At 42.3% G+C, this 24206-nt stretch overlaps 1 protein-coding gene across 6 annotated transcripts in view; it reads left to right on the plus strand.

Moving 5' to 3' along the window:
* The window catches only part of EIF2AK3 (eukaryotic translation initiation factor 2 alpha kinase 3), a 78072-nt gene that overhangs the window by 21277 nt on the left and 32589 nt on the right, over positions 1-24206 (plus strand). For 4 of the 6 annotated variants that reach the window (XM_085848186.1, XM_085848185.1, XM_085848187.1 and 1 more), the window contains 6 exons: positions 3549-3740; positions 9476-9609; positions 11578-11809; positions 13334-13520; positions 17683-17829; positions 18314-18439. In XM_085848186.1, coding sequence (XP_085704312.1) covers positions 3549-3740; positions 9476-9609; positions 11578-11809; positions 13334-13520; positions 17683-17829; positions 18314-18439 — 1018 coding nt within the window. Of the gene's footprint in view, positions 1-3548; positions 3741-9475; positions 9610-11396; positions 11456-11577; positions 11810-13333; positions 13521-17682; positions 17830-18313; positions 18440-24206 lie in introns of those variants that run through there. The other 2 variants (XM_085848190.1, XM_085848191.1) reach the window with 2 other exon arrangements.

The raw sequence follows: 24206 nt of genomic DNA on the forward strand, positions 1-24206 counted from the left end.
TGTAGGGTTGCTAAGGACATTGACTGAATAGTTTTCTGACTTCGTCAGGTAATGCATACATTATTTAAGTGCTCGCATAAAAGTCCCTTAAAATTGTGCAAATACAAATAATCTGCCAGGCCTCATGGGAGTTGTTAATTCCACAAAAGTGACTTACCAATTTAACCTCCCCCAGAGATTTACCATTAAAGCCATGCCAAAATGGTTTCTCAGTCCAGATCAGATGACACACACTGAGCTAATCATAACCCCCCCCCCCCATAAATTATTCCTGAGTTAATCTCCTCTAATGTGCTTCTATTCTTTGCTTCTAAGGATATGTTAATGCCTTCTGGCATTTATTTATTCAGACAACTTTACCCAGTTTTGACTCTACACATGTACTATAATTGGAAATCAGAGGGGGGGGGGGGATGTTGCGGTCTGGCTTTGTCGGTGGTAACTGAGACATACAGCATCTACAGTACTATCTGCAGCATGTACAGTATCTGGGCTTTGCTGAAGTGTTTGAGATACCTCTCCTCACTCGTCTGGCAGTCTTTAATTAAAGGAGAGGACATAACAGTTTCCACAATGTCAAAGTATTCGTACAGACAAACGTTTAACAGCGTCATGTATCATCCGTAACGTTAAGACGTCATGAGAAAATGTGACAAAAAGGATCTTTGTTGGCATTCCCAGAACCAACACAGATGTGGGCTTAATTAAATGAGAAGTATGTTAACCATTGAAAATCAAAAGTTAGAGCACCCAGTAGAGCGCATACCTCCGACACATATTGCCTGATCCACGAGAACATATCGGGCCCATTACCTTTTTGAAATATCATGGGGTACAGTACTATATCGTTTTTGTCCCTATCTCTCAATGGTGAAGAATCACTTAAAACTCTTAAATAAATCTCGTATCCAGATCGGGATTCGGATCTTCAACAAAATCTAATCTTGTCACACACCGTCTTGTCGTGCTGGCTGTGTGTGTTTCCTGTGTTGTGAAAACACCATTCGTGCAGCCTCTCGAGGTATTCATTCGCATGCCTTTTCAATGCAACCGGCAATCTTCCCCAGATCATCGGAAGCTCGAGTCGATAATCCCGCACCGCCAAGTGCACCACATGACTCGCTGCACACGTTGGGTTTAGGGCTCACCCTGGAACGAGGATCTCTGTGCAGCAGTTCGCTCACAGCGGCGACGCACACGCTGGCGTCCATGAGGCCCCACCTTAAGGCCCAGTCACACCTTCACGTTTTAGCCAGCTTATGCTGATTTTTGAAAAATTTGTCTAAAACGCTGGCACACGATGAATACGTTATGGGTAAGTTTTGGAAACATTGAGAGCATGCTGAAAAACACTGCCATACGTCGTAGTACGCTGGCTTTCATCGTTGTACTTTGCGGTTGTCCTCAAATTTTAGCATGCTTGAAATTTTACGACTTATGCCAGCGTATGACTCGCAAGTTCCGCTACACTGGCCATAAGTTGTAGGCACGTTGTGCGATCGTTGACACACGTCGACACGCGTTACTTGTATGTTACTCATTAGTCGAAACATGTCGAGGTAATGGTTAGCGTCAGTGTTCCAGACTCCCTGTTTTTTTAATTAATTTATTTTTTTTCTTCGGTATGACGGTGATGTTAACACTTCGATTTCTAGTGCAGTTATGATGTAAATCGTTGAGCGGCAGCCTATTAATTATATTATATGATAACCGCACTAGAAATCGAAGTGTTAACATCACCGTCATACCGAAGAAAAAAAAAAACCAGGGAGTCTGGAACACTGACTCTAACCATTACCTCGACGTGTTTCGACTTATGAGTAACGTGTGTCGACGTGTGTCAACGATCGCGTAACGTGGCTACAACACGATACTCATAGGTTAGAAATAAGTTTCGGGTACGCTAAACATTACCTCGACGTGTTTCGACTTATGAATAACTTACAAGTAACTTTTGTCGACGTGTGCCAACGATCGCGTAACATGCGTACAACTTATTCCCATCGCATGCGGAATGTGTGAGGCATACGGCAAGAATGTCGTAAAATTTTTAACACGTTTAAAATTTCAAGATGTATGATAGCATACTTTAGCGTTCTTTTCACGTATACCAAACTTACCCATACCGTATTTGACGTGCGCCAGCGTTTTAGACACATTTTTCAGAGGTCGGCATATGCTGGCAAGATCGCCAAGGTGTGACTGCGATGTTGACACTTCCATTTCTGCGGCGGTTATGATTTGAATCATTGTGCGGCAGCCTTTTAATAGGCTACGCCACGTGATCGTCGGCGATACGTGCAGCGCGCTATGCATAAGTTAGACTATCGTTGGGCATAGGTTGTGATCGCCGACAACAGGCTAAGCATTCGTTGGTATAAGTTATCTATAAGACAACGAAACGTTCTGTGTCTGTTACTAATATGTTATGCATATGACCAACTCGTTATGAATACGTCCGAATCTTTAAGAAAAACAGCAAAAGTTCAGCGTAAGCCAGCGTTTTACATACATTTTGGCACGTTGCCATTGCTGGCTAAAATGTCAAGGTGTGACTGGGCATTTACAGCGAAGGCACACGTGGCTGATTTACCTCAGGAATAATCGGACGAAAAGAAGAGTAGGGATGAAATGAAGGAGAAAATGTTTTAAGCAAACCTAACTATTAGATCATCGCAACGCACTCCCTTGTTGTCCCGCTAAACAAAAGGAAAGGGACTATCTACACGTATAATAATGGAATAACTGTCTTGGGACACCTATCTGTTGTATGCATGCGGTTCCGAGAACCGCAACTATATATATATATATATATATATATATATATATATATATATATATATATATATATATATATATATATATATATATATATATATATATATATGTATGTGCTCCACCTTACCCACTATCCCCCTACTCTCCTCCAAGCTGCTCTCGGAAGGAGTGGGTGTTTCTAGTTACTGAAATATTCAATGGGGTGTGGAATCACAGCAAACAGACAAGGTTTTATTCTTAATCTTGTGGTTTATTCCAATTTCACTTGTTACATAAAAATATTTGTATTAGAGGTCCTGGAAAACTCCTGGAAATTTGGTCTTCCATGGCTGTGTGAACCATGATTACATGGGACAACTTTACTCACCTGGCAAACATTTTTATATAGACATTGAAGTGTCAAACCAAGGTTTATTTCCCCAAGGACATATTTAGTAAACACTGAAATGGATGATGTAGGACTCACCATGCCGGACTTACAAAGGGCCATCCATTCGCTGCAGACCAAAATGGCAACATTATCGACCCCTACACCCATTCCATCCCTTCCCCTGCTGTGTGCGTAAATAATGAATAAATGACTCTCAGACTGTCCTTCCTCACCTCCTTCCCCCCTCTCAACCACCCCACACCCTCCAAACCTGTTTGTGTTTGTCGTCATGGTGGTTAGATTGTTAAATTCAAATTGACTGAAAAAAACACTGAAAGTTTCATTGCTTCGCTGGAACCTAACTTACCTTACTGAACCTTTCCTGGCCTTCTATTCACAGGGAATTAAAACCGGACAGCTGATAATTCCTTCGCTGGATGGTGGACTTTTCCAATGGGATGGGGATGGCATGAAGGCCTTGCCCTTCACCGTCGACTCCTTACTCGACTCCTCTGCTCGACTGAGTGAGGAGGCCATACTCGTTGGGGGAAAGGTGGTGACCACATATGCCCTTGCTGCTTATTCCGGCGAGGTGTGTCAGTGGGAATAGATTACGATCTTTCCACATCTAATTGCATTTCTCCCTCTTTTCATCAAGCATTGAATTATCTCATTTTTGTTATTCTTCAACCTGAAAACCTGATGTGCCTCATTTTTCTGTGCCCATTGCAGTAATAATAGTTTTCAGTTTTACTTTTAAGAGGATGTATGCTGAGAAGTTGATTGCTCTTGCTGGAGTTGCTATTAATATCAATTATTAATCTGTCAAATCTGGAGTTAAGCTACTATTATCATTAATCTGTCAAATATTGACACGTCTTACTCGGAGACCATTACGCAAATAAAACTGAAACTTCACACGGTTGTTGCAAGTCTTGCAATGTAGTGCACATCTTCCAACGATGCTGATTGGTCTAAAAGCTTGGGGGCCATCATAGGTTTTTGAATTTTTTTTTTTCTTCAGAAAGGTTGTAGCAATCAATCCAAAGCTTCACAGATATCATTGATGGACTGGGGTACTTTAAGCTTAAAGTTGTTCCATTAAGCCAAGATGGCTGACATTGACCAATCAAAATGCTTTCCATTTACACCCCCCCTTTCCCCTCACTATCAAGACACCCCCCCACCCTCCATAAATATGGATCCAAGCACAAAGAGTTTCAATACTGGGTGGTCGTTGGCCACGTGTGTCTGGAGTGGAAGGAATTTGAGCTTGGAAACAAAAGATAAAGGTGTAGAATGCAGCAATCATCTCTGTGGTCCTGAATGGTTCTGAAAGTTGGAGTTGGATTTGGTCGAAGGAGTAGAAAATGAAACTGGTTTTGACAGTCATTGTCTGAGGAAAATACTTGGGATTTACTGGATGCAGAAAGTAACCAACGAGGAAGTAAGAATAAAAACTGGAGTGAGGAAGTTGAGTGAGCTGGCTGAAGAGCAGTGTCTAATATGGGCTGGGCATGTGTGGAGGACAGGGGAATATTGGATACCCAGAAAGGTGGATAGATGGATGCCAGACGCAAGGAGACCAAGAGGAAGGTCGGAAAGACGATGGAAGGATGGGATTAAGGAAATGGTTAATCAGCGAGGAATCCAACACCCAGAGATGGAGGCTCAGTATCGGAAGTTTTGGAGACTAAGGATTCACAGAAGGGACACAGCACTGGACCAGTGGGATCGTATTGGATGGAAGCTTAAGATTAATTGTTTAACATACTCACCATGGGAATCAAACCGACATCAGTCAGTGGAGAAAGAAACAACTTACTTTGCAACCACTCGACAAAACAGCTCAATGCTTACAGGTATTTTTTTTAATATAACTAGAAGCACCCGCTCCCTATGGGAGTAGTCAAGGGAGTCATGTTATTATATTTTTATGCCTATTTTACTCCAAGGGGTCCCAGGAGTACACACCCAAAAAATGGTTGCGATCGGTTCAGCCGTTTTTGTGGTACTAGTGGAGCAGCAGCGGCCAGAAAAGAGGCTTATTTAGTGAGATACCCACACCAGCAGTACCACTTTTTCTAATGTGGTTATTATTGACCACCTACTGTCCCTGTACATGAAAACCAATGATGCCAGTCTGGGAAATGGTGGCATTCTGAGAAATAGGTCAATTAAGGTCGTTGACCCCTGATTTTGGCAATATTTACTAAAACGGCTATAGTTTATATAATTTTCATGTTACAATACCTTGATATACATCAAACTGATCCTAAGACAAGAGGCTATAACATGCAATAACAAAAAAAAAAAACATGTGGCTGATAATTGTAAGTGCAGAACCAATTTTATTACAAATTTTGCCCCCAAAATCCAAATTTTCGCATTTTTCAAATACTTTTAGCATCACTCAGCACATGCATAATATAAAAGTATCAAATATTAAGCATTAAAAAGTTTCTCGAGGGTCTGCTGCAATTATTCATATATAATATATTCTATTATATTAAAGGTAAATCATATTTTCATCACATTTTGTCCAAGATGTCTGAAAATGGTATTATTCAATACTCATGGCAAATGACCATTAATTTCATATGAAATGTCTTTGAAATAATATATTGTTGTAATGAATTATAATTATTGATGAGTATATCAATAACACACAGGGATAGATCCAGAATTTTTGGAAGGGGTGGGGGAGGGGTTACAAATACCTACTGTATGTACTAACACCCCCTCCCCCTTCCTCAATATCACTAAATACATATGCACTAAAAAAGTGCCACCCCTAAACCCTGAACCAACCCTAAAATAATGCCCCTGACAAAGAATATTGGATTATATAAGATGATCCCATATGCCACAATAATCCTGAGATGACCCCCACATTCCTGAAATGGTCCCCACATGTGGCACACTGCTATAAATAGCACTCTCATCAGCCATGAGTTTACAATGTATATGAAATTAGGTCAGTCACACTTGAACAGATGCGATAGACTACACATACTGCAGCATGTTTTATGTGACACCCTCTTCTCTGTTAAAATGTAAGTATGAAAATATTTGTTTCTATTTTTTTTCAATTATGAATAGTCTTGTGATGAAGATATATTACCATGTAGTAAATTTTCTGATGGAAAAACACGTGGTATACTGAATGTTTTGCCTTCAGGCTGTTGAGCTGGGGTTAAAGAGTATTGTCATGAGAACGTGTCTAAAATTGAAGTCATTACTGCATAAATTTTATGTAAGGCACATGGTGTTGTGAAAAATAACCCCCCTAAAAGAATAAAGTCCTACGAATAGGGTTTATCCCAAAGTCTGAAATACTTATGAATTTACATCGAATTATTTTCAATTTGGTGGATTAAATAGACTTATTCTGCCAACCTATTGGTGACCAATATTTTTTTTTACGCTTGCAGGCAGATCCACATTTTGTCTTAGTGTACTCAAGATTACTTCAACAGCACTGAACAGTCTATTATTACAATATGGATGCAGAATTTGACACTGCTCCCATTGCCAAGAAAGCGAAGGGAGAAGATACCATTGACATTGATAAGTGTCTTTTCTGCACAAAATCCTTTTCATCAAAGGAACAGCCAGTCACTCCAGTTCTTAACAAACTACGGTCCTTATTCTCAGCATGCAGACAACGGAATGACTCAGTTAGTCAGAAACTTTTGGCCCATGAATCTGATATAATTTCTGGAACAGTGGTGTTCAGGTATCACAGACAATGCAGATCAATCTATGTAAGCCAACATCACATCAGAAGAGCTATTAAAACAGTTGATAACTCTGATGTAGTTTTGGATGATGGTGGTAATTCTAGTAGTGGTAATGGTGATGGTGCAAGTGGTGGGTGTGCCAACCGCTTTAGAAGATCCAAGGCATCAGTTGTGAAGTTTGACTGGAAATCTCGCTGTTTCATTTGTAGTGATCCTTGCAGCTCAAAGCACCGATTATCTAGGTCCATGGTAGAGTCATCTGTGAAAGATGACCCTGAGCATCCCAACAAGTACACCCGAGTTCTTCAAACTGCAAAGGCTAAGCAAGATGATGACATGATAACCAGACTTCAGGGTATACCCAATGGTGATCTGGTTGCCATTGAGGCTCGTTACCACAGACAAAAGTCATGCTACATCAACTATGTCAGTGGTCGCTCTATCACTGCAAGTCAGAACAGAAAGCAACAATTTGCTGCACACAGTACATCGGTGAGGAGACTGATCAGTGAGTTTACATCACCCATCATTGAACACAGACAAATATTCTTCCTGAGCACCTTGAGAAAGCAGTTCTTGGAGATCCTTGCTGAAGAGGGAGTGGACCATCCAGGTTCATACACATCCTATAATCTCAAAAGACAACTTATAAAAGAGTGGCCAGATGTTGCATTCATGCCACAACCAGGCAAGTCAGATCTTGTTTGTTCTTCAAAGACAACAGTGGGAGATGCTTTGCAAAAGGCATATGAGATGTCAAAAGTTTTGAGGGAAGTAGCTGAGGATGAAGAGACAAGTTTGAAGACAGATTTGACATCATCAATGGTCGATGAAAGCATTGTTCCAGCCTCTTGGTCTGCTAGGATCTGATGAGCAAAACATTTCAAAGGAGATAGAAATGGCAGCCACAAAGTTTGTCGGGCTACATGTATGGCAAGACAAACTGCATGTCATTGAATGCCCTGAGGTGTCAGAAGACTGGACAGAGGAACATCCAGGGAAAGAAACTACCACCAACAGAAGACGCTTTCAGTCTGCATCTACTTCGCTCTGCTTATCAGCTGTTAATATGGAAACAAGCTGCTTACCCTTCTCCAACCATACCTGATGCAACAGCATATGGCTTCGAACACAGCCCAGGTGGCACTGGTCTCCAGCCTCAAATGATGAGTCAATCGCCAGCTGCTCCAGAGTTGTTAAATGACCTTGTGTGTGACTGTCAACCCAATACCTGTTCAGAGGAGTGTTCTTGCTTGGAGAGTGGCCAAACATGCACAGCAGCATGCACCTGTGAAGCATTGGTGGATGGAGGGGACAAATCATGTTCAAATCCCTTTACTCTCTCTGCATTTTACAGTGATAATTCAGACTCAGATGCAGACAAGATAGCAACATAATATGTAACAATAATGTTGACAGTTTCCTGGCATTTATCTTAGTAACTGATAATTTTGTTAGAAAGATTGCATTTGATGCCAAAAGTGGAGAGTTTGTACAAACAGCCATTATAGTCCTCAATATTTCTTTGAAATTTATTTTCAACAAAGTACATTGAAAAATTACCATTTAAAATTTTTTTAAAGTAGATAAGAATTTGTACCCCCCCCCCCATTTACACAAATCCTCGATCCATCCTTGTGTGTTGTTGATATACTCATCAACAAATATAATTCCTTGTGACAATATAATATTTGAAACAAATTTTTCTCTTAATAAATATGAAATTAATCAAGTTAATGGTCAAATGCCATGAGAACTGAATAATACCATTTTCAGGTATTTTCAGGCATCTTTGACAAAATGTGATGAAAATTTAATTTACACTTAAGATAATACAATGTATTATATATGAATAATTGCAGCAGACTCGAGAGAAACTTTTTAATGCTTAATATTTGATAGTTTTATATTATGCATGTGATGAGTGATGCTAAAAGTATATGAAAAATATGAAAATTTGGATTTTTGGGGAAAAATTTGAAGTAAAATTAATTCTGCACTTACTATTTTCAGCCACATGTTCTTTTTTGTTATTGCATGTTATAGCCGATTGTCTTAGGATCAGTTTGATATATATCAAGGTATTGTAACATGAAAATTATAAAAACTATAGCCGTTTTAGTAAATCTTGCCAAATTCAGGGGTCAACGACCTTAATTGACCTATTTCTCAGAATGCCACCATTTCCCAGACTGGCATCATTGGTTTTCATGTACAGGTATAGTAGGTGGTCAATAATAACCACATTAGAAAATGTGGTACTGCTGGTGTGGGTATCTCCCCCTTTTGGTGGCCCCTGCTGCTCCACTATACCTGGGAACAGAAAAATGGACGGTGAATTATAGTAAGATGATACCTTGCCAAGTCTTGTTCTTAACTTTTATGATAGTATTTCAAAACTCCTGTTTCTAATTTGTTTTTCAAGCATAAACAGATGCTGCAGTATTGGAACTGTATTGAAACATATGCCAGAGTATTGAAATTACAACTAATTGAGTATCTTGTAGCTCTTTACTTAGTTCCTAAGATGTAGCAGTAGTGCCTAATGATGTAGGCAGTGCCTAAGATGTAGCATCCTTCACAGCTCCGTTACACATGCTCGGTGGCAGGCTGCCTGCCATGGCAGAAGGAGTTGGATGATGTTGATGAAGACCTAATGCTCATCCAACGTGTGCAGAAAACTGTCCGTGCTGTAATGCCACGCACCGGTGCTGAAAAGTAAGCCATGTAACCTGCTTGCCACTCAACAATGATTTTGCTTTGCACCTTTTCTCATCATACTAAAATATGAAATTTGGTGTCTGTCTGTCTGTGCATGTCTGTGGCTGATGCATTATCATATCCCATCTCAACCCAAATTGCCAGGGGGACTTAGGGTCATAAGACAAAGATTGTATCCACTTTGTTTGCTCACCCCCACTCTCTCCTCCTCCCCCCCCCCACCCTCTGGGGGTTCCAAAGGTGAAGCCGACACAAATTCTCTCTGTAAATGTGTACTGTGAACCACTGCTCCCGGTGGTGGTGGGAGGGGGTATTAAGAGTGACTTCAGAGCCCATAATTGTATCACGAGTAAGAGGCTTTCACCTTATTTTCACAGTTGCTTAGGCTATGTTGCTTTGGACTCGACTGCAAACATCCGGAGGAATTCCCATGTTTTATTGCCTTTTTCCACCTTAGAAAAAAACGTCATGGTGAGGTGTATACATCATAGCTTGAGTGCTGCTCCACATTATTGTGGCATTTTCCCAATACCACTTCCAACAAAGAAAGTAATAATACCAACAATGATAATAGCATAACAATATTAATGTTATTACAAAATAATAATAATAACAATAAGGATAACATCACCCCTACCCCCCACCCTCCTGGGTGTTTCTCATCGGTATTACAAAATATAAATGTTTTAAACCTTGTTTATGGATCTGTCTTATGGAATGATCTTTATTAAAAGATGTTATCAAGAGTCAAGATTTCTACACGTTGTTGTTTAACCTCAATCTAGGACATCTTTCAGTGTATTTAATATATTTTTTTATTAGAAAGTGAAAGGAAAAGGGTTAAGAGACCTCCTGCAACAGGAGAAGAGGAGGAGATGGGAAGAAGGAGGGCTAAGCCAGGAAGGGCTTGTTGATCCAGGCCTTGAACAGCTGCAGGTTGGAAATGGTGGGGGAAGCAGGAGGAGGCAGCTAATGCCAGAGTTTAGTGGTATGAAGAAAAAGAAAGAAAGAAGATGCATTTTAATTGATTCTGCATGTCTGGAGTGACCCACAGGGTGGCTAATTGAAGCCAAGCGAGTGGATTGTGGAATTGGCATCATAGGAGAACTGCAGAACAAGGGCAACTATGGTAATAATGGTCTGAGGAATACTGGACACACAATTTTATGTCCTACTCACCTGAGAAGGTAGAAAATGTTCCGTCCAACCTTGACCCTGCTTTGGCAACGGGCCCATATGGCATCAATGTCCATGTTCTCAGATCCTGCTCTGTTGCTCTTGCTTCTCTGTCTGCACTCTTCAGCCTACCCTCCTTTGGCTGCTTCCCATTGTAGGGGTGTCAGCAGACATCACTGTTGTCTACAAGGATGATGCAAAAACAAGTGCTATGTTAACTACAAGCAGGTACTCTTTCAAATATTAGCAAAGTCATGTTATCATCATTTGCTGCAGATGTCAAGTCATTCCTCTTTTCAAATAGCCTGATGTTTGGATTCCGCTCTGGTTACTCAACTCTGAACATGCAGTTACTCCTCTTTCAGCAATGTTTGGAGGCCATAAATCTCAACAAAAAGGTCAGGACTACCTTCCTGGACATACTTCGGGCATTCGACATGACACCCTGCTCTGCTTGTCAAGCTCACTTCCTGTGAAATACAATACCTGAGGAATACTTCATTCCTGAATTTCTGACTTCCTCCACTTGTGCACTCAATATGTTGCTATGAATGGAACCCTCTCCTCTCTTCTCTTCTCCCAGTGGAAGCTGGAGTGTTCCAAGGAATTGTCTTGGGCCCAATTATGTTCCTTCCTTAGCTACATAAACGACCTCTCCGATGCTCTGGTGAACCTTATTTTCCTTTTTGCAGACTAGACTATTCATGTTTGTGATTACCTAGCAACCATCTGTAACGTTAAGTGCAACAATGGTCCAGTATTTCTTTCTTTTTTTCTGCCATGTTGCAGGTGGAACTTTAGCGTTGGCCAATATGATGTGATGTTTTGCCGTGGAAGCTCCAGTAGCTTCGACTTCATGCCCGGCGCTACACGTGGTGCTTGGCCTGGATCGTTTTGCTCAGAAAGAGGCACCGAGCCCAAGCGTGAGCTCCAGGACCTGGACATCTTCCTGAAGTTGTCTGTACCTGATGGGAAGATCATGGCCTTGACCAATAAAGGGGAGATTGACTGGCAGTATAAGGTAAGAATTTGTACTGGTCACATGTTTGTTAGCTTCTGAGTTCTTTTTTTCTGCTCTCAATTGTATTTCTAGTTGAGGTGTACCTAACGTCAATAACTATTACTTTTCTTGCAGCATCGACTGTTTTTGTTTTTCTGTTCCTCTCCACCCCTCCTCTGTCAGTGTGTTGAACTTTCACCCTCTATCATTACCTCCACCACTGAAGGTGAATGAGGTTATGTTTCACCCCTTTCTGTCTGTTTATCTGTCTGTGTACGGGATATCTCAAAAAGTTGTGGACAGGTTCGGTGTGTGACAAGGACGAACTGATTAGGTTTTCGGTGAAGATCCAGATCCGGATCCGACTACTAGAATTTTTAAAGTGATTCTTCATCATTGAGAGATCGGGCTAAAACGATATATAGCACGATATCTCAAAAAGTTTTGGACGGATTCGGATGAAACTTGGTGGACACGTCGGGTGTGTAACAAAGAAGAATTGATTCAATCTTGGTGAAGATCCGAATCCAGATCTAGATACGAGGATTATTTAATTTTTTTAAGTGATTCTTCACCATTGAGAGATTGGGCCAAAAACAATATAGTGCTGTATAGCACGATATTTCAAAAAAATATTGGGCCCGATATGTTCTAGTGGATCTGGCATTACGTGGCGGAGATATGCGCTCTACCGAGTGGCCTTCTAGTTTTCCTTGTTTCTGTAGGGGGAAAAAAGAGAAGTAAATTGATGTCGAGTGCAAGTATCTTCAAACCTACGATAACAAATACAGGTTGTATGGCTGTAACTATGTCGCCATTATTTACTCGTCGATTGGTCGCAGCATGGACCAATTGGGTGTGCTCGTTTTTTCCCCTTCACGCGTTGATTGGTCGCAGGACTGACCAATTGCGTGTGACATTTTTTCTCAGCATTGTTATCCACTCGTCCGTTGGTTGTGGCACTGACCAATTTGGTGTGACCATTTTGCCAATATCATTATTCATGTCTTTTGTTATTGCGTCTATCTGCATCAGCAAACAACGGTCCATATAGGTAGTGCTGCCAATCACACACTTTCCTCACCTTGTGTTACCTCTCCTCTCAGTGGTGATTGCAATATCGGTGATTACGTTGCGGCATCTTTATCCCATGCTTTCCTCACCTTGTGACTCAACCTGGTGATCACTATATTGATCGAAGTGCAATCCTTGACAGTTTTACGTTTCTTAGAGTCCCCAGACATGAAGCGGCCGTCCGTGTTCAGTAGGCTGACACGGTTACTCCCGCACAGAGGGTGGGACTGCCTGCAAGTATGTAGTAACTGAATATGTCGCATAAGATCCAGCAGGTTTGCACACATTGTGATATTGTATTATAAAACGCTGCTATTCCATTGTTTTGTGGAAGGGTTACAACCATATTGATATAGTTGGATGTTAAGTGGAACTATGCCATCTTCGGTTGCAAGAACTGAATGAACAAGGTTTCTCCAATTGGTTCTGCAAGCCTTAATTGAAGGACATTTGCATTTTCTGTGTGTGCAGTTCGACAGCCCGGTGGTCGCAGCCTGGCTGCTGAAGGGCGGTAAGATCTTTTCCATTAGCCTGTTCGACCAGTCCAATGTGCCTGCCTTGGACCCTGGTCGAAAGGGAAACTGGTGTAACCAGGAAGACAGAGAAGAAGATCTGGTTGAGCAGGCCCGGAGTGTCGTGGAGGCGAGTGTTTACCTCGGTATGACTGACTGCACGACATTGTTTTTGATGTTCGAACAACTGAAACCATAATTTTTTTAAAAATCGTTTTGGTTATTAGTTACCTTTATATGATGTTCATTACTTGTATCTTATAAAGCCTGGTGTTGGCTTAGTGGTTAGGATGGTGGCTTGGGATCCCAGGGTCCTGAGTTCAAGCCCCGTTGGCTGCTGAATTAACACCAGGGGGTTGACTCAGCCTGTCATCCATCTGAGGTCGGCGAAATGAGTGCCAGTGTACTGGTCCCGGTGTATGCCCCGGTTAGAATAGGTGTACCATATCCCTGTGTGTCGTAAGAGGCGACCAGGGTTGGCGTCAGGAAGGGCATCCGGCCATAAAACATTGCCTCAAGAAAAAGCCAAACCCCTGCACAGCAGAGAAAAATGGCTGTAAAAACGGTCAATTACTTGTATCTTATAGATTGTGATGTTGGATCATAAAGTCGACCCTAACAGCTTGTGTTAAGGGGAAAGTATTTTGTCTTGCATTTTCAGTTTATCAAGAATTTAAATATCAGATAAGGTATTGTCATCATGCTCCGTCTGTCCGTCCGTCTCCGATTTTGACTTCTCCGGCCAAACCGCTGGGCCAATCTGGCTGAAATCTGGCAGTAACGTTCTGCTCCTGACTGGTAACGGGGATTGCTGAGCTCGTTCTTGTCACTTGACTTAAAGTCGGTCAAAATGGCTGACTTAGTAATTGTCTTTTTTTTTTTGTATACCTTGTCGAGGCTCGTATGAGAGCTAACACACAACACACATCAAGGGGGGCATGATACGGGAGGGGAGCGAGTGGGAAGGACAAAATAGTGGGGAACAGAGACATTTGTAGATCTGTGGAAGGGAGAGGGATGGGACGGGGAACATGGGGAATAGAAGATGGACATTACAGGGACTTTCAGGAAGGAAAGCAGGGAATTTGAAGGAGGTGGGCTTGGGTGGATTATCGGGGGTAGAAAAGATCGAGGATTTGGATGGGGAATGATAAGAGGTGGTGGTGAACAGCTGTTTTGAAGGCCTGGAGGGAAGAATGGGAATGAATAGAGTGAGGGAGTTTATTCCAAAGGTGGGAAAAAAGAGGAATGAAAGAGTGAAGATGAGCATTGATTCGTGATTTTGGTAGTTTTACCAGAAGGGGGTTGTTGGCGGACCTTGAGCGCCCTGCGGAAATGTGGTTGGGACAAATAGCAGAGAGAGCAGGGGGGCGAGGCTGCAGAGGAGACTGTAGAAGACAGAAAGACCACCGACCAACCTGTGGTGATTAAGTGAGAGGCCCAATGACTCAGCCTCATTGCGGGAGATGCCAATGATCCGAAATGCCTTGGGTTCTACGGCGTGAAGCCGAGAAAGGTGGGAGGCAGGAGCACTAGCCCAGAGGGGAGAGCAATACTCCATCAGGCTGCGGACAAAAGCTTTGAAAGTGGTCAGGAGCTCAGGTGGGCCGAGGAAGGACCTTGCACAATGGAGGATTCCCAGTCGGCGACTGGGTTTGGAGGCGAGGTTTGAAATGTGGCTTTCCCAGGAAAGGTCATGGCAGATAGTGACACCCAGAAGCTTGAAAGAAAGGACTTCTTCCAGAGGATTGTTGAGAAAGTGGATGGGGGGGTTTCTAAAGGTCCTTTCGAAGAGACATAGTGAGAGTGTGAGATTTGTCCGGATTGAAAGACATGTTCCACGTGTTGGACCAGTTTGTGGTCTTCAATAATCTTCTTCCCCAAGCCCACGATTCAGAATTTTGCCAAATGTGGGTTGCAACATGAAGCCAGGGTAGGGATGTTAAATTGCGGAAGTCATGCCGATCACGTGACCGGAAGTGTCTCAATCGCCGACTTCATCAATTTTGTGGAAAATCGTGTACATTCCTTCAAAAATCTTCTCCAGAACCACCAGTCAAAATGCTACCAAATTTGGGTTGCATTAGGACAGGATCGTGATGTTAAATTGCGGAGGCCATGCCAATCACCTGACCAGAGGTGCGTCAAAATGGTGGTTGCACAAATTCCTTCCAAAATCTCCTTCTCCAGACCCCCAGTCAGAATGCTACCAAATTTGTGTTTCAACATTAGTCCACGGCCCAAATAAACTACAGTTCCAGTGGTCCTATTTTTTATTTTTTTTTTGTCTGTGGCACCGAGGACGTTTGGAAGTGTTTTCTCCAGGAGTTAAGCGGTCATTTGTATTCAATAGATTTACTAGCATGGTGAATTGTAAGGAACTTGAATGCAAGATGAGGCCGTTTGCTCCATCAAACCTGTGCCACATCGGCACCACGTTAATAAAATCTCTGTTTATCAACCTAAATTCACTGGGGGTGGGGATGATAACAGTGGGGAAAGTATCAACACCAACAGGGTGGGTATCTACAGGGTCATTCAAAAGTAAGTCTTCCTACTAAAATACTGTCATGGATCCGGGGTCTGGGGTTATCACGATGGAGCTCCTTTGACCTTTACCCAACCTCTGGATAACTCTGCAATCCGACGGGTTGCTCTGAAACTGGGGCCGCCGATTCGAACTGCTGAGCAGAGCAGAATTTTCGCTTCTTGGTTACGTGTTACCTCACTGTTGGCACAGCAACCCTAATTAGGGATCATGCCCTCAACAGCCACCTGTCTATTTATTATGTATGGCTATTGGCTAATCATGGTACCTGGGACGTTTTGGAAGCATCCCAGATGCCATGATTTGCCAACAGTCATCATACTTGTCAGTGTTTGTTGATCTGCTTTTTGACATTTACACATGGTAAATGCTTGGGAGCCTCAGTGGTGCATGTTTCTGTCTGTGCTCTTGCTGATGATTCGCTAACAAGTCATGAAACCGGCCTGGTAGCTGAGGGGATGTGTAGCATTGGGATTCTTATGTACGTACTGTTGGGCAGCAGTGCACGCTTGAAATCTACGGGGCATGGATAAACACAGGCAGTGGATCAAAGGTTGTGCTTTTGCTGTCCAATTGAACTGTAAGTCTGCAGTAACTGATGTCCATCTGGAAAACTGACGTTGAACCTTGATTCATCGGAAAAGATGACGTTTGCTCAACTTCTCCCACCAAGTTACCACCAGCTGCTGCCCATCGTTGTTGTGCAAGTCTGTATTCATGTGTCAAACTTTGTCCATGGTCAGATCGACGACACCATAAACCACGTGCTGCAAGATGATGTCATATGGTTCGGTCACTGCTGAGTCATCCCCTTGTTCCAATGGTGGTTCTGGATGTTTCTCGTGCTGTCCTGAAGTGGTTGTGGAGGTGACTGATGACAGTATATCGGTCTTGTCCTGCTGACATCACATGCTGTGCACTAGGATGAGGACAGTCGCTGACCCTTCCTGTGTCTCTGTATCGGTTCTGTAGCCTAGAAACTGTTGACTGGTGGACATGAAAGTGTCGAGCAACTCTTTCTTGACCGATTCCACGATTCAGCATACCAATGGCTTGGTTCCTCTGATCATTTGTTATGCGTAGCATTGTAATTGACGGCCTCGTAACTAAGGCAACCTGTGCTTTTATAGGGTGTGGATACACATGCTGCGCATGCAGTATGTTTTTATTTTTTTTTAACAACTGCTCCTCATTTCAATATTTGCCATATGGTTGCGTTTAGACTCAAACGTCCATACACACCAAAATACCAGACTCGAACACAATCAAACACACATAACAGACGTCCATCATGTATGTATTATCACTTACTGTTTGCTCACTGTTTGCATTCAAGAACAGGTGGTTGCTTAGGGAGCTCCATCTAAATTGTGCACGCGGTTTCATTGCCTCTTGGTATATTTTGAGCTAGAATAAAAGAAAAGAAAAGGACTCAATTTCATATGTTATTAGTGGTGAAATGACTTCTTCTTTTTGACTGATTTTGCATCTTTTAACGTAGAATTTCAGTTCAAATGCATGTGTGGAGGAAATTGTTTTGGATGTTTGAGTTGTTACTTGAAAAGGTAAACTGTTTGTGAACATCCTTGGGTTTAGTGTAATTTATCATACTCTTAGATCATTATAGGGTTTGAGAGAGACAAACATTTTGAACAAAACTAGTTCCTTATTTATATCTCATTTTATGATCACATTCTTATATTTCAGGGTCTCACAGCTACTAAACGGTCGTGATTTCCTTGTGCTCTACCCATCTGCAGGCATGTATGAGGGTCAGATGTACATCCAGGCCTCGTCTGCAGTTACCCGCCGAGTGTCGATGGCGGCCCAGAAATGGGCTTCTGACCCCGGTGGCTATTCCTCCGGCCTCATTCCAATCCCAAGAGTGAAATGGAAGCCGTTCCGCGGTTAGTGGTGTTAATACTTTCATTTATGTGAAATGCTCTGTGGCTCTCACGACTGACTGTCCTAGAATGGGGATGCTGCGTGCAACATATAAATGTTGCTCACACTTTGTGAGGATATGAACCTCTCCTGATGCTTTCAATATTCGAGAATTATTGTGAAGTATTGGTTTCTAAATGTACTAATGTTAAACCGAACAGAAAGCTTTCTTTTGATAAATGTCAGTCACTAGCCTGTTGATGTTGTTCCTTTGCTAAGTTTGATGAATGTCCATTTTGCAAAGATGTGAGGGCATTAAAAGCTGGAAATTGTATTTTTTTAAATTTGATTAAAAAAAAAAAATTCTCTGTGCAAGGAAAGGTTTGTGGTTTGCATTTTGCATCCATAGTTTGTGAACACAATACCTTGATTTGTCTGGTTGCTGGAGAGATTCAAAAACACAAACATTGCCATGAATGACTTGCCTGTTTTTGTACTTCTTTGCAGCCACTGCTGTGACGCTCACTCCGACGGACATTCAGTTCACTGACCTCCAAAGGCGCATTGGAAATGGCCAACGGCAGTCGGAAGGAAACAAACCAAATGCTCTTTCCATTGTGCACGCACGTGGCAGTAAGTGCTGCTTTCCTTGCTTGCACATTTATGCACTTCGCGGTTTTTGATAAATTTATTGAACACCTTAAATAATTATCACTCCATTGGTTCCCATCATGGAATTGCTGAGTGCTAAAAACCAGCACCGCACTTTACAATAACGAGAAATGTGCTTGAAAACCTAAACAGGAAAAAACTGCAAAATATTGTCTCAGGTCTGGGCGGTTACGTTAATCCCCCGACCCAATTTTGGTAGACTGGGGGTTAACACCGACCAGCCCGGATTGCCGAGCGCTTTTCCTTAGGAGGCGGACATGTAATCCTCTGACCACGGATCTGAGATGGACTGAATTCCTTTGGAACCAGGTCTCTTCAGAGAATCCTTGGTTCTTGCTGGTCGGACTATGTGTCCAACGAGCGGTTGCTGAGAGAGATTCAAATGAGATTTGTTACCTGCATCGTCCGTGAGTTTTGCTGCAGCTGTATGGACATGTGGCTCGGTTTCCTAACGCCGATCCTGCTCACCAGATTCTCTCAACGAGGAAGCCTCGTGAGTGGAGGAGGCGAATGGGCCGACCACGTGCCTCGTGGTTGCAGTAGGTTGATCAGCATCTCAAGTAGATGGGGATTGGCCAGGCATCTGCCTGGGGAATAGCCAGACGGAGGCCCCAGGAGTACTGGTGGAAAGTGGACACAGCAGGCGCATGCTCCCATTCCTGACCTGACCTGACCTGACCTGACCTTGTTATGGGCAGAAAATATCTCCTATGGAAAGCAAAGGCAAAACGAGAAAGCATCTCACAACGCAAAGCCTGGCTGCGTCTGCTTTGTACTCAAACTAAACTTGAAGAAAACGGCAGTTTAAAAAAAAAATTGTACATTTTATTAATTAGTGCTCTCCATATTCTTTTAATAAAGGTTTGTTGACGATTTGATGACGAAAGCGGAATTGACAAAAATGTTATTGCCTGGACAGACACACTGAAGCTCAATGGTAAATATATATATATATATATATATATATATATATATATATATATATATATATATATATATATATACATATATATATATATATATATATATATATATATAATATATAGGAATGCAGAAGTGATTAAAATAAATGGGACATCTCGCACTCGCCGTGCTGCCGGGCAGGGGTGGGGGGATGGGGGTTGCTAATAAGGACTGTTTATAATCACTATGACTCTGCCATTTGACATTTTGACCCAATTTTAATTACTTTCTCCATATTTTCATAATAAAGGTTTGTTAAACATTTGAGGACTAATGCTCAAATTGTAAAAAAAAGTGTTATGGCGTGCACACACACACACACACACACACACACACACACACACACACACACACACACACACACACACACACACACACACACACACACACACACACACACACACACACACACACACACACACACACACACACACTAATAAGATGGCGATATGATGCTACTTTAAGCATTAGAGAGAAGAGCAGGATTGATCTGACAGATACTTCCACACATGTAAGAAAAAGGGGGCAAAAGGATTTAAGTAGGAACGTGGGATGTTTAATGAGGATGGGGTGATTGGATGATCATGTTTATCTTGATACGATTGAAATGATAGGTGGTGTGGGGTGAGGGGGGGGGATGGTGGGGTACAAGATCAGATGAGAGACTGCAAAAGATCAAGAGGCCATCAAGATGTCCCCACACCTCAGCCTCTTGGTAGGTGCTGCTAATAATGTTCAGAGGTGTCATTTTCATTATCAAGTATGGTTTACAGGGGCACCAGCCCATAACAGAGAGCAATACTCTTCTGTCCTGTGTACAAATTCCTTGCAGACCTTGTGAGGTTTGAAGGTATGAAAGAAGGACTTGACATGGCAGATTTTTTTTCCTACACTGCACCTGCTTTTAGAGGCCAGCTTGGAAATTTGGTTTGCTCAGGAAAGGATGTGGCTGATGATGAGGCCAAGAATTTCAAGGGACTGCAGTTCTTCCAGAAGTTGACTGTTGACTTGCGGATTAGTGGGACAATGTCAGGATGCGAGATGACATGAATAAATTGTCAAAAACCATCTCCTGGACCGATTCTGATCTTCTTGAGGGTTGCTGTGTGAGTATTGTTGAAATGAGGAACTTCCTTATTGCACTGAAGATTTGATTGTATCATGAAGGACTGTGATTCAAGTACTCAATTGTAGGCCTTTATCATACAGAAATGTTGGCCCTTGGAGGAGGTAAATGACAGAGGGCAGTAGATTCATAGAATGTCGAGGATCAAATGGGAACAGAATGAAAAGAACATCACACATTAATATATATATATATATATATATATATATATATATATATATATATATATATATATATTGATAATTAATTATCCTCCATTTAACTTGATTTTCCGGACCAGTTTTTTTATTTTTAAGGACACTGATCCCTTTACTTGGTGGCAGTCTATATAGCCTTGTTTAAGAATGAAATATTTCAGTGTTATTACATCCACATGACTACAGATTGAACAACCAACCTTTTGCCCTCGAAGGGATGAAAGATTAAAGACCTCCACTTTGCAGCACCCCCTGGTGTCATTGCATAAGATTATCGTCTGATTGGTCTAAAGTTGGGTCAAACCTCCAACTAACTTCTTATTCATTCAAAAGGCATTCTTTACTGCACTGAGGTCATTTGGTTGATTGCTTTGATACAGATTTCCTCATTACCTCTGCCACCGCAGGTGAAGGAGGTTATGTTTTCACCCCCTTTCTGTCTGTTTGTTTGTCTGCGAGCAGGCTATCTCAAAAAGTTGTGGACAGGTTGGGTGTGTGATAAGGCCAAACGGATTAGATTATGGTGAAGGGTCCGGATCTGGATCTGACTACTAGAATTTTGAAGTTATTCTTCACCATTGAAAGATCAGGCTAAACTAATATATAGCACGATATCTCAAAAAGTTGTGGACAGGTTAGGTGTGTGACCATGACAAAATGATTTGATTTTGGTGAAGATCCGAATCTGGATCTGGATATGAGAATTATTTAATATTCAAAGTGATTCTTCACCATTGAGAGATAGGGCCAAAAACAATATAGTATTGTATATCATGATAGTTCAAAAATGTTATGGTCCCGATATGTTCTCGTGGATCAGGCATTACGTGGTGGGGGGATGCACTCTACCGAGTGCTCTTCCAGTTGAGGTTTGTTATCTCTGGGTTTTGACTTACGACTTACCTGCAGACAAAAGCATAGCAAAGCAGGGTGGTGGTGACGGGTGGAGGGGGAGAGAGAAAACTTGTGTGGAAGTGCAGAATTAATGGTCATTAAGGTAACTTCAATATATATGTAAGTATGTAAAATTAGCACATAATATTAGGATTAGTAAGATATTCAGAACAGTTTAGGTGCTTAAAGGACAATAAGTAGGGAGGCACACCCACTTGCATACAACGAAAAGGGTTTAGGCTTTAGTGTTTTATTCCAACTATCATCCTGCTAATAAGTAATGGAATCGCATGAAACAATGGGGCAGGCAAGGACTTGCAGCTGTTACGAAGTTTGTGGATGTGCAGTCTCCATGATGGTTGTGGCTGTAGTGCAATTTGGGGGCACGGAGGTGAAGAGCTGCGAAGGCGACGTGATGCTATGACAGAATTCCAACAAAACTGGACAGAACTGCCACTGAAACTGGATTTGAAGTAGAACTGCCATGCTCAGGTGCAGGTCCTGCCCTGCTAAACTTTTGCACCACCCTATTGGGTGGTGCGTTTCGCTCATCGGCCGTCCACTTCTGTGGGCAGGTATGGTCCTAAAAAAAAGTTATACACCCCTCTCTTGCGCTCTGCAGCCGATATTACTGCCATGGCCTGCGGTCCACTGGCCAAACAGTTCATGCTGTCTCCTTTTTAAAGCGCATTGCACTGTCCATGTCACGGGTTGAGAGACATAATGTTGTAACTGCATTTCTGGCAAAACCGAATAAAATGGCTCTCATGTCTTTCAACACCATATTTATCTTTCATTAGCGATTTACAGGAAATGGGAAATTTTTAGTTACAACATTATGTCTCTCAACCCGCGAAATCTGGTGTTGAAAGACATGAGAGCCATTTTATTCAACCCTGCCAAAAATGCAGTTACAACATCATGTCTCTCAACCCGCGATGTGTCTTTGTGCCGAGTCCTCACCCAGCCTCACCCGAAAACAGAAGGTTTGACAGAATAGACTTGCTCTATACTGTCTTAAAGTGAACACTCACTGCTTCCTCAGTGCACGTTCAACTCGAGCAAAGTCGATGGCATGCCATCGCAAATTCCCACGCTTCCCACTTCATGCAAAATTGAAAGATGGCAAAAAGTCCACGAAGAATGACCAATATCAAATTTTAAGTTTAAAAAAAAAAATCTTCTGTTTTGATACCTGTGACCCTAAATCCCCACCCCTGGGGCATGAACTCGTGGTCAAATCCAAAAACATCGTTACATATTTCATGCGTCCCCCAATGTTGAATGCATATACAAAGTTTCATGAAAAAATGTTTTTAAATGTGCACGTAATTGCACTTTTTTGGTATTTGACCTTTTGGCCCAGGATGGATTTGGTTGGGCTCAGTGCTCTCACCTTCTTGCCATGTGGTGATCATAATCACCAAGCTTGGTGAATTTCTGCACAACCGTGTAGGAGGAGAACGTGATTGACAGACAGACAGATGGAGCCGACGACCATATCCCTCCATGTTTTATTTTATTTTATATTTTTAAGTGTGGAGATAACAAGACAACTTACTCTGACATTTTCTCTGTCACGAGTAATCTAAGCTACAGGGCCAAACGGTCCATGCTATTCTTACCACAATTTAGCTATAGCTCACCCTCTCTCCCCACCTACTCCCCTCACCTTCCATGTACAAATATATTCTAGCAGGTACCCGTGGAAATTCTATGCAATATAAATGTGATTTCAACGATATGCAAAGAAAAGTGAAATATCTTGTGAATTTAATATCGTCTAGTTGTGTGCAACTGAAAAATGTTTCTCGATTAAATGATTAAATCAACTATTCCCGCCCCCCCCCACCCAACTCCCAATCCCTGATTTCCCCCCACCAAAGCCCTCAACTCCTCCCCCATGTCCCCAACCCTCTCTCCTCATCCCACGTCTTCAAACCCCTCCCCATTCTAAGTTTTCAAAGCCCCTCCACACCCAAAGTCTTCAACCTCCCCCTCCCCAAAGCCTCAATCCCCCTATTTTAACTCTCTGCCCTTCCAGCTCTCTGTCCTTCACTCCCCTATTCTTCACTTTCTTCAAAGGAGGAGGGCATTCTTACATACATCACTGCATGTTGTTGTTGTTCGTCTTTCGGCTGCTCCCGTTAAGGGTCGCCACAGCAGATCATCCGTTATGATCCGCATCGTGATTTGGCACATGTTTTACGCCGGATGCTCTTCCTGACGCAACCCTGGTCGCCTCTTACGACACAGGGATAAGGATTGGGTTTCGCCATGATTCCGGGCTGCCCTACACCCTCTCATAGCGCGGCCCAGTGCAGAGCACCCATCCTCAAGCGATCCTCCAACCCAAGCCTCCGATTAGCCGGATTACAGGCGCACGCCACTACGCCCGGTATTCATACTTCACTGCATATAATTTCTTAATTACGTCATCAAAATGGTATGGGTATGAAGTGACAGTCGAAACAATGTTCAATTCACAATCTCACAATATCAAGTGATTATGAGTAGCCTAATTCTGTTCATAAATGATCCTAAATTA

This window comes from Eptatretus burgeri, chromosome 12 (assembly GCF_056783735.1).
Source record: "Eptatretus burgeri isolate ZD-2024b chromosome 12, Ebu_testis_v1, whole genome shotgun sequence".
Lineage (NCBI taxonomy): Eukaryota > Metazoa > Chordata > Myxini > Myxiniformes > Myxinidae > Eptatretus > Eptatretus burgeri.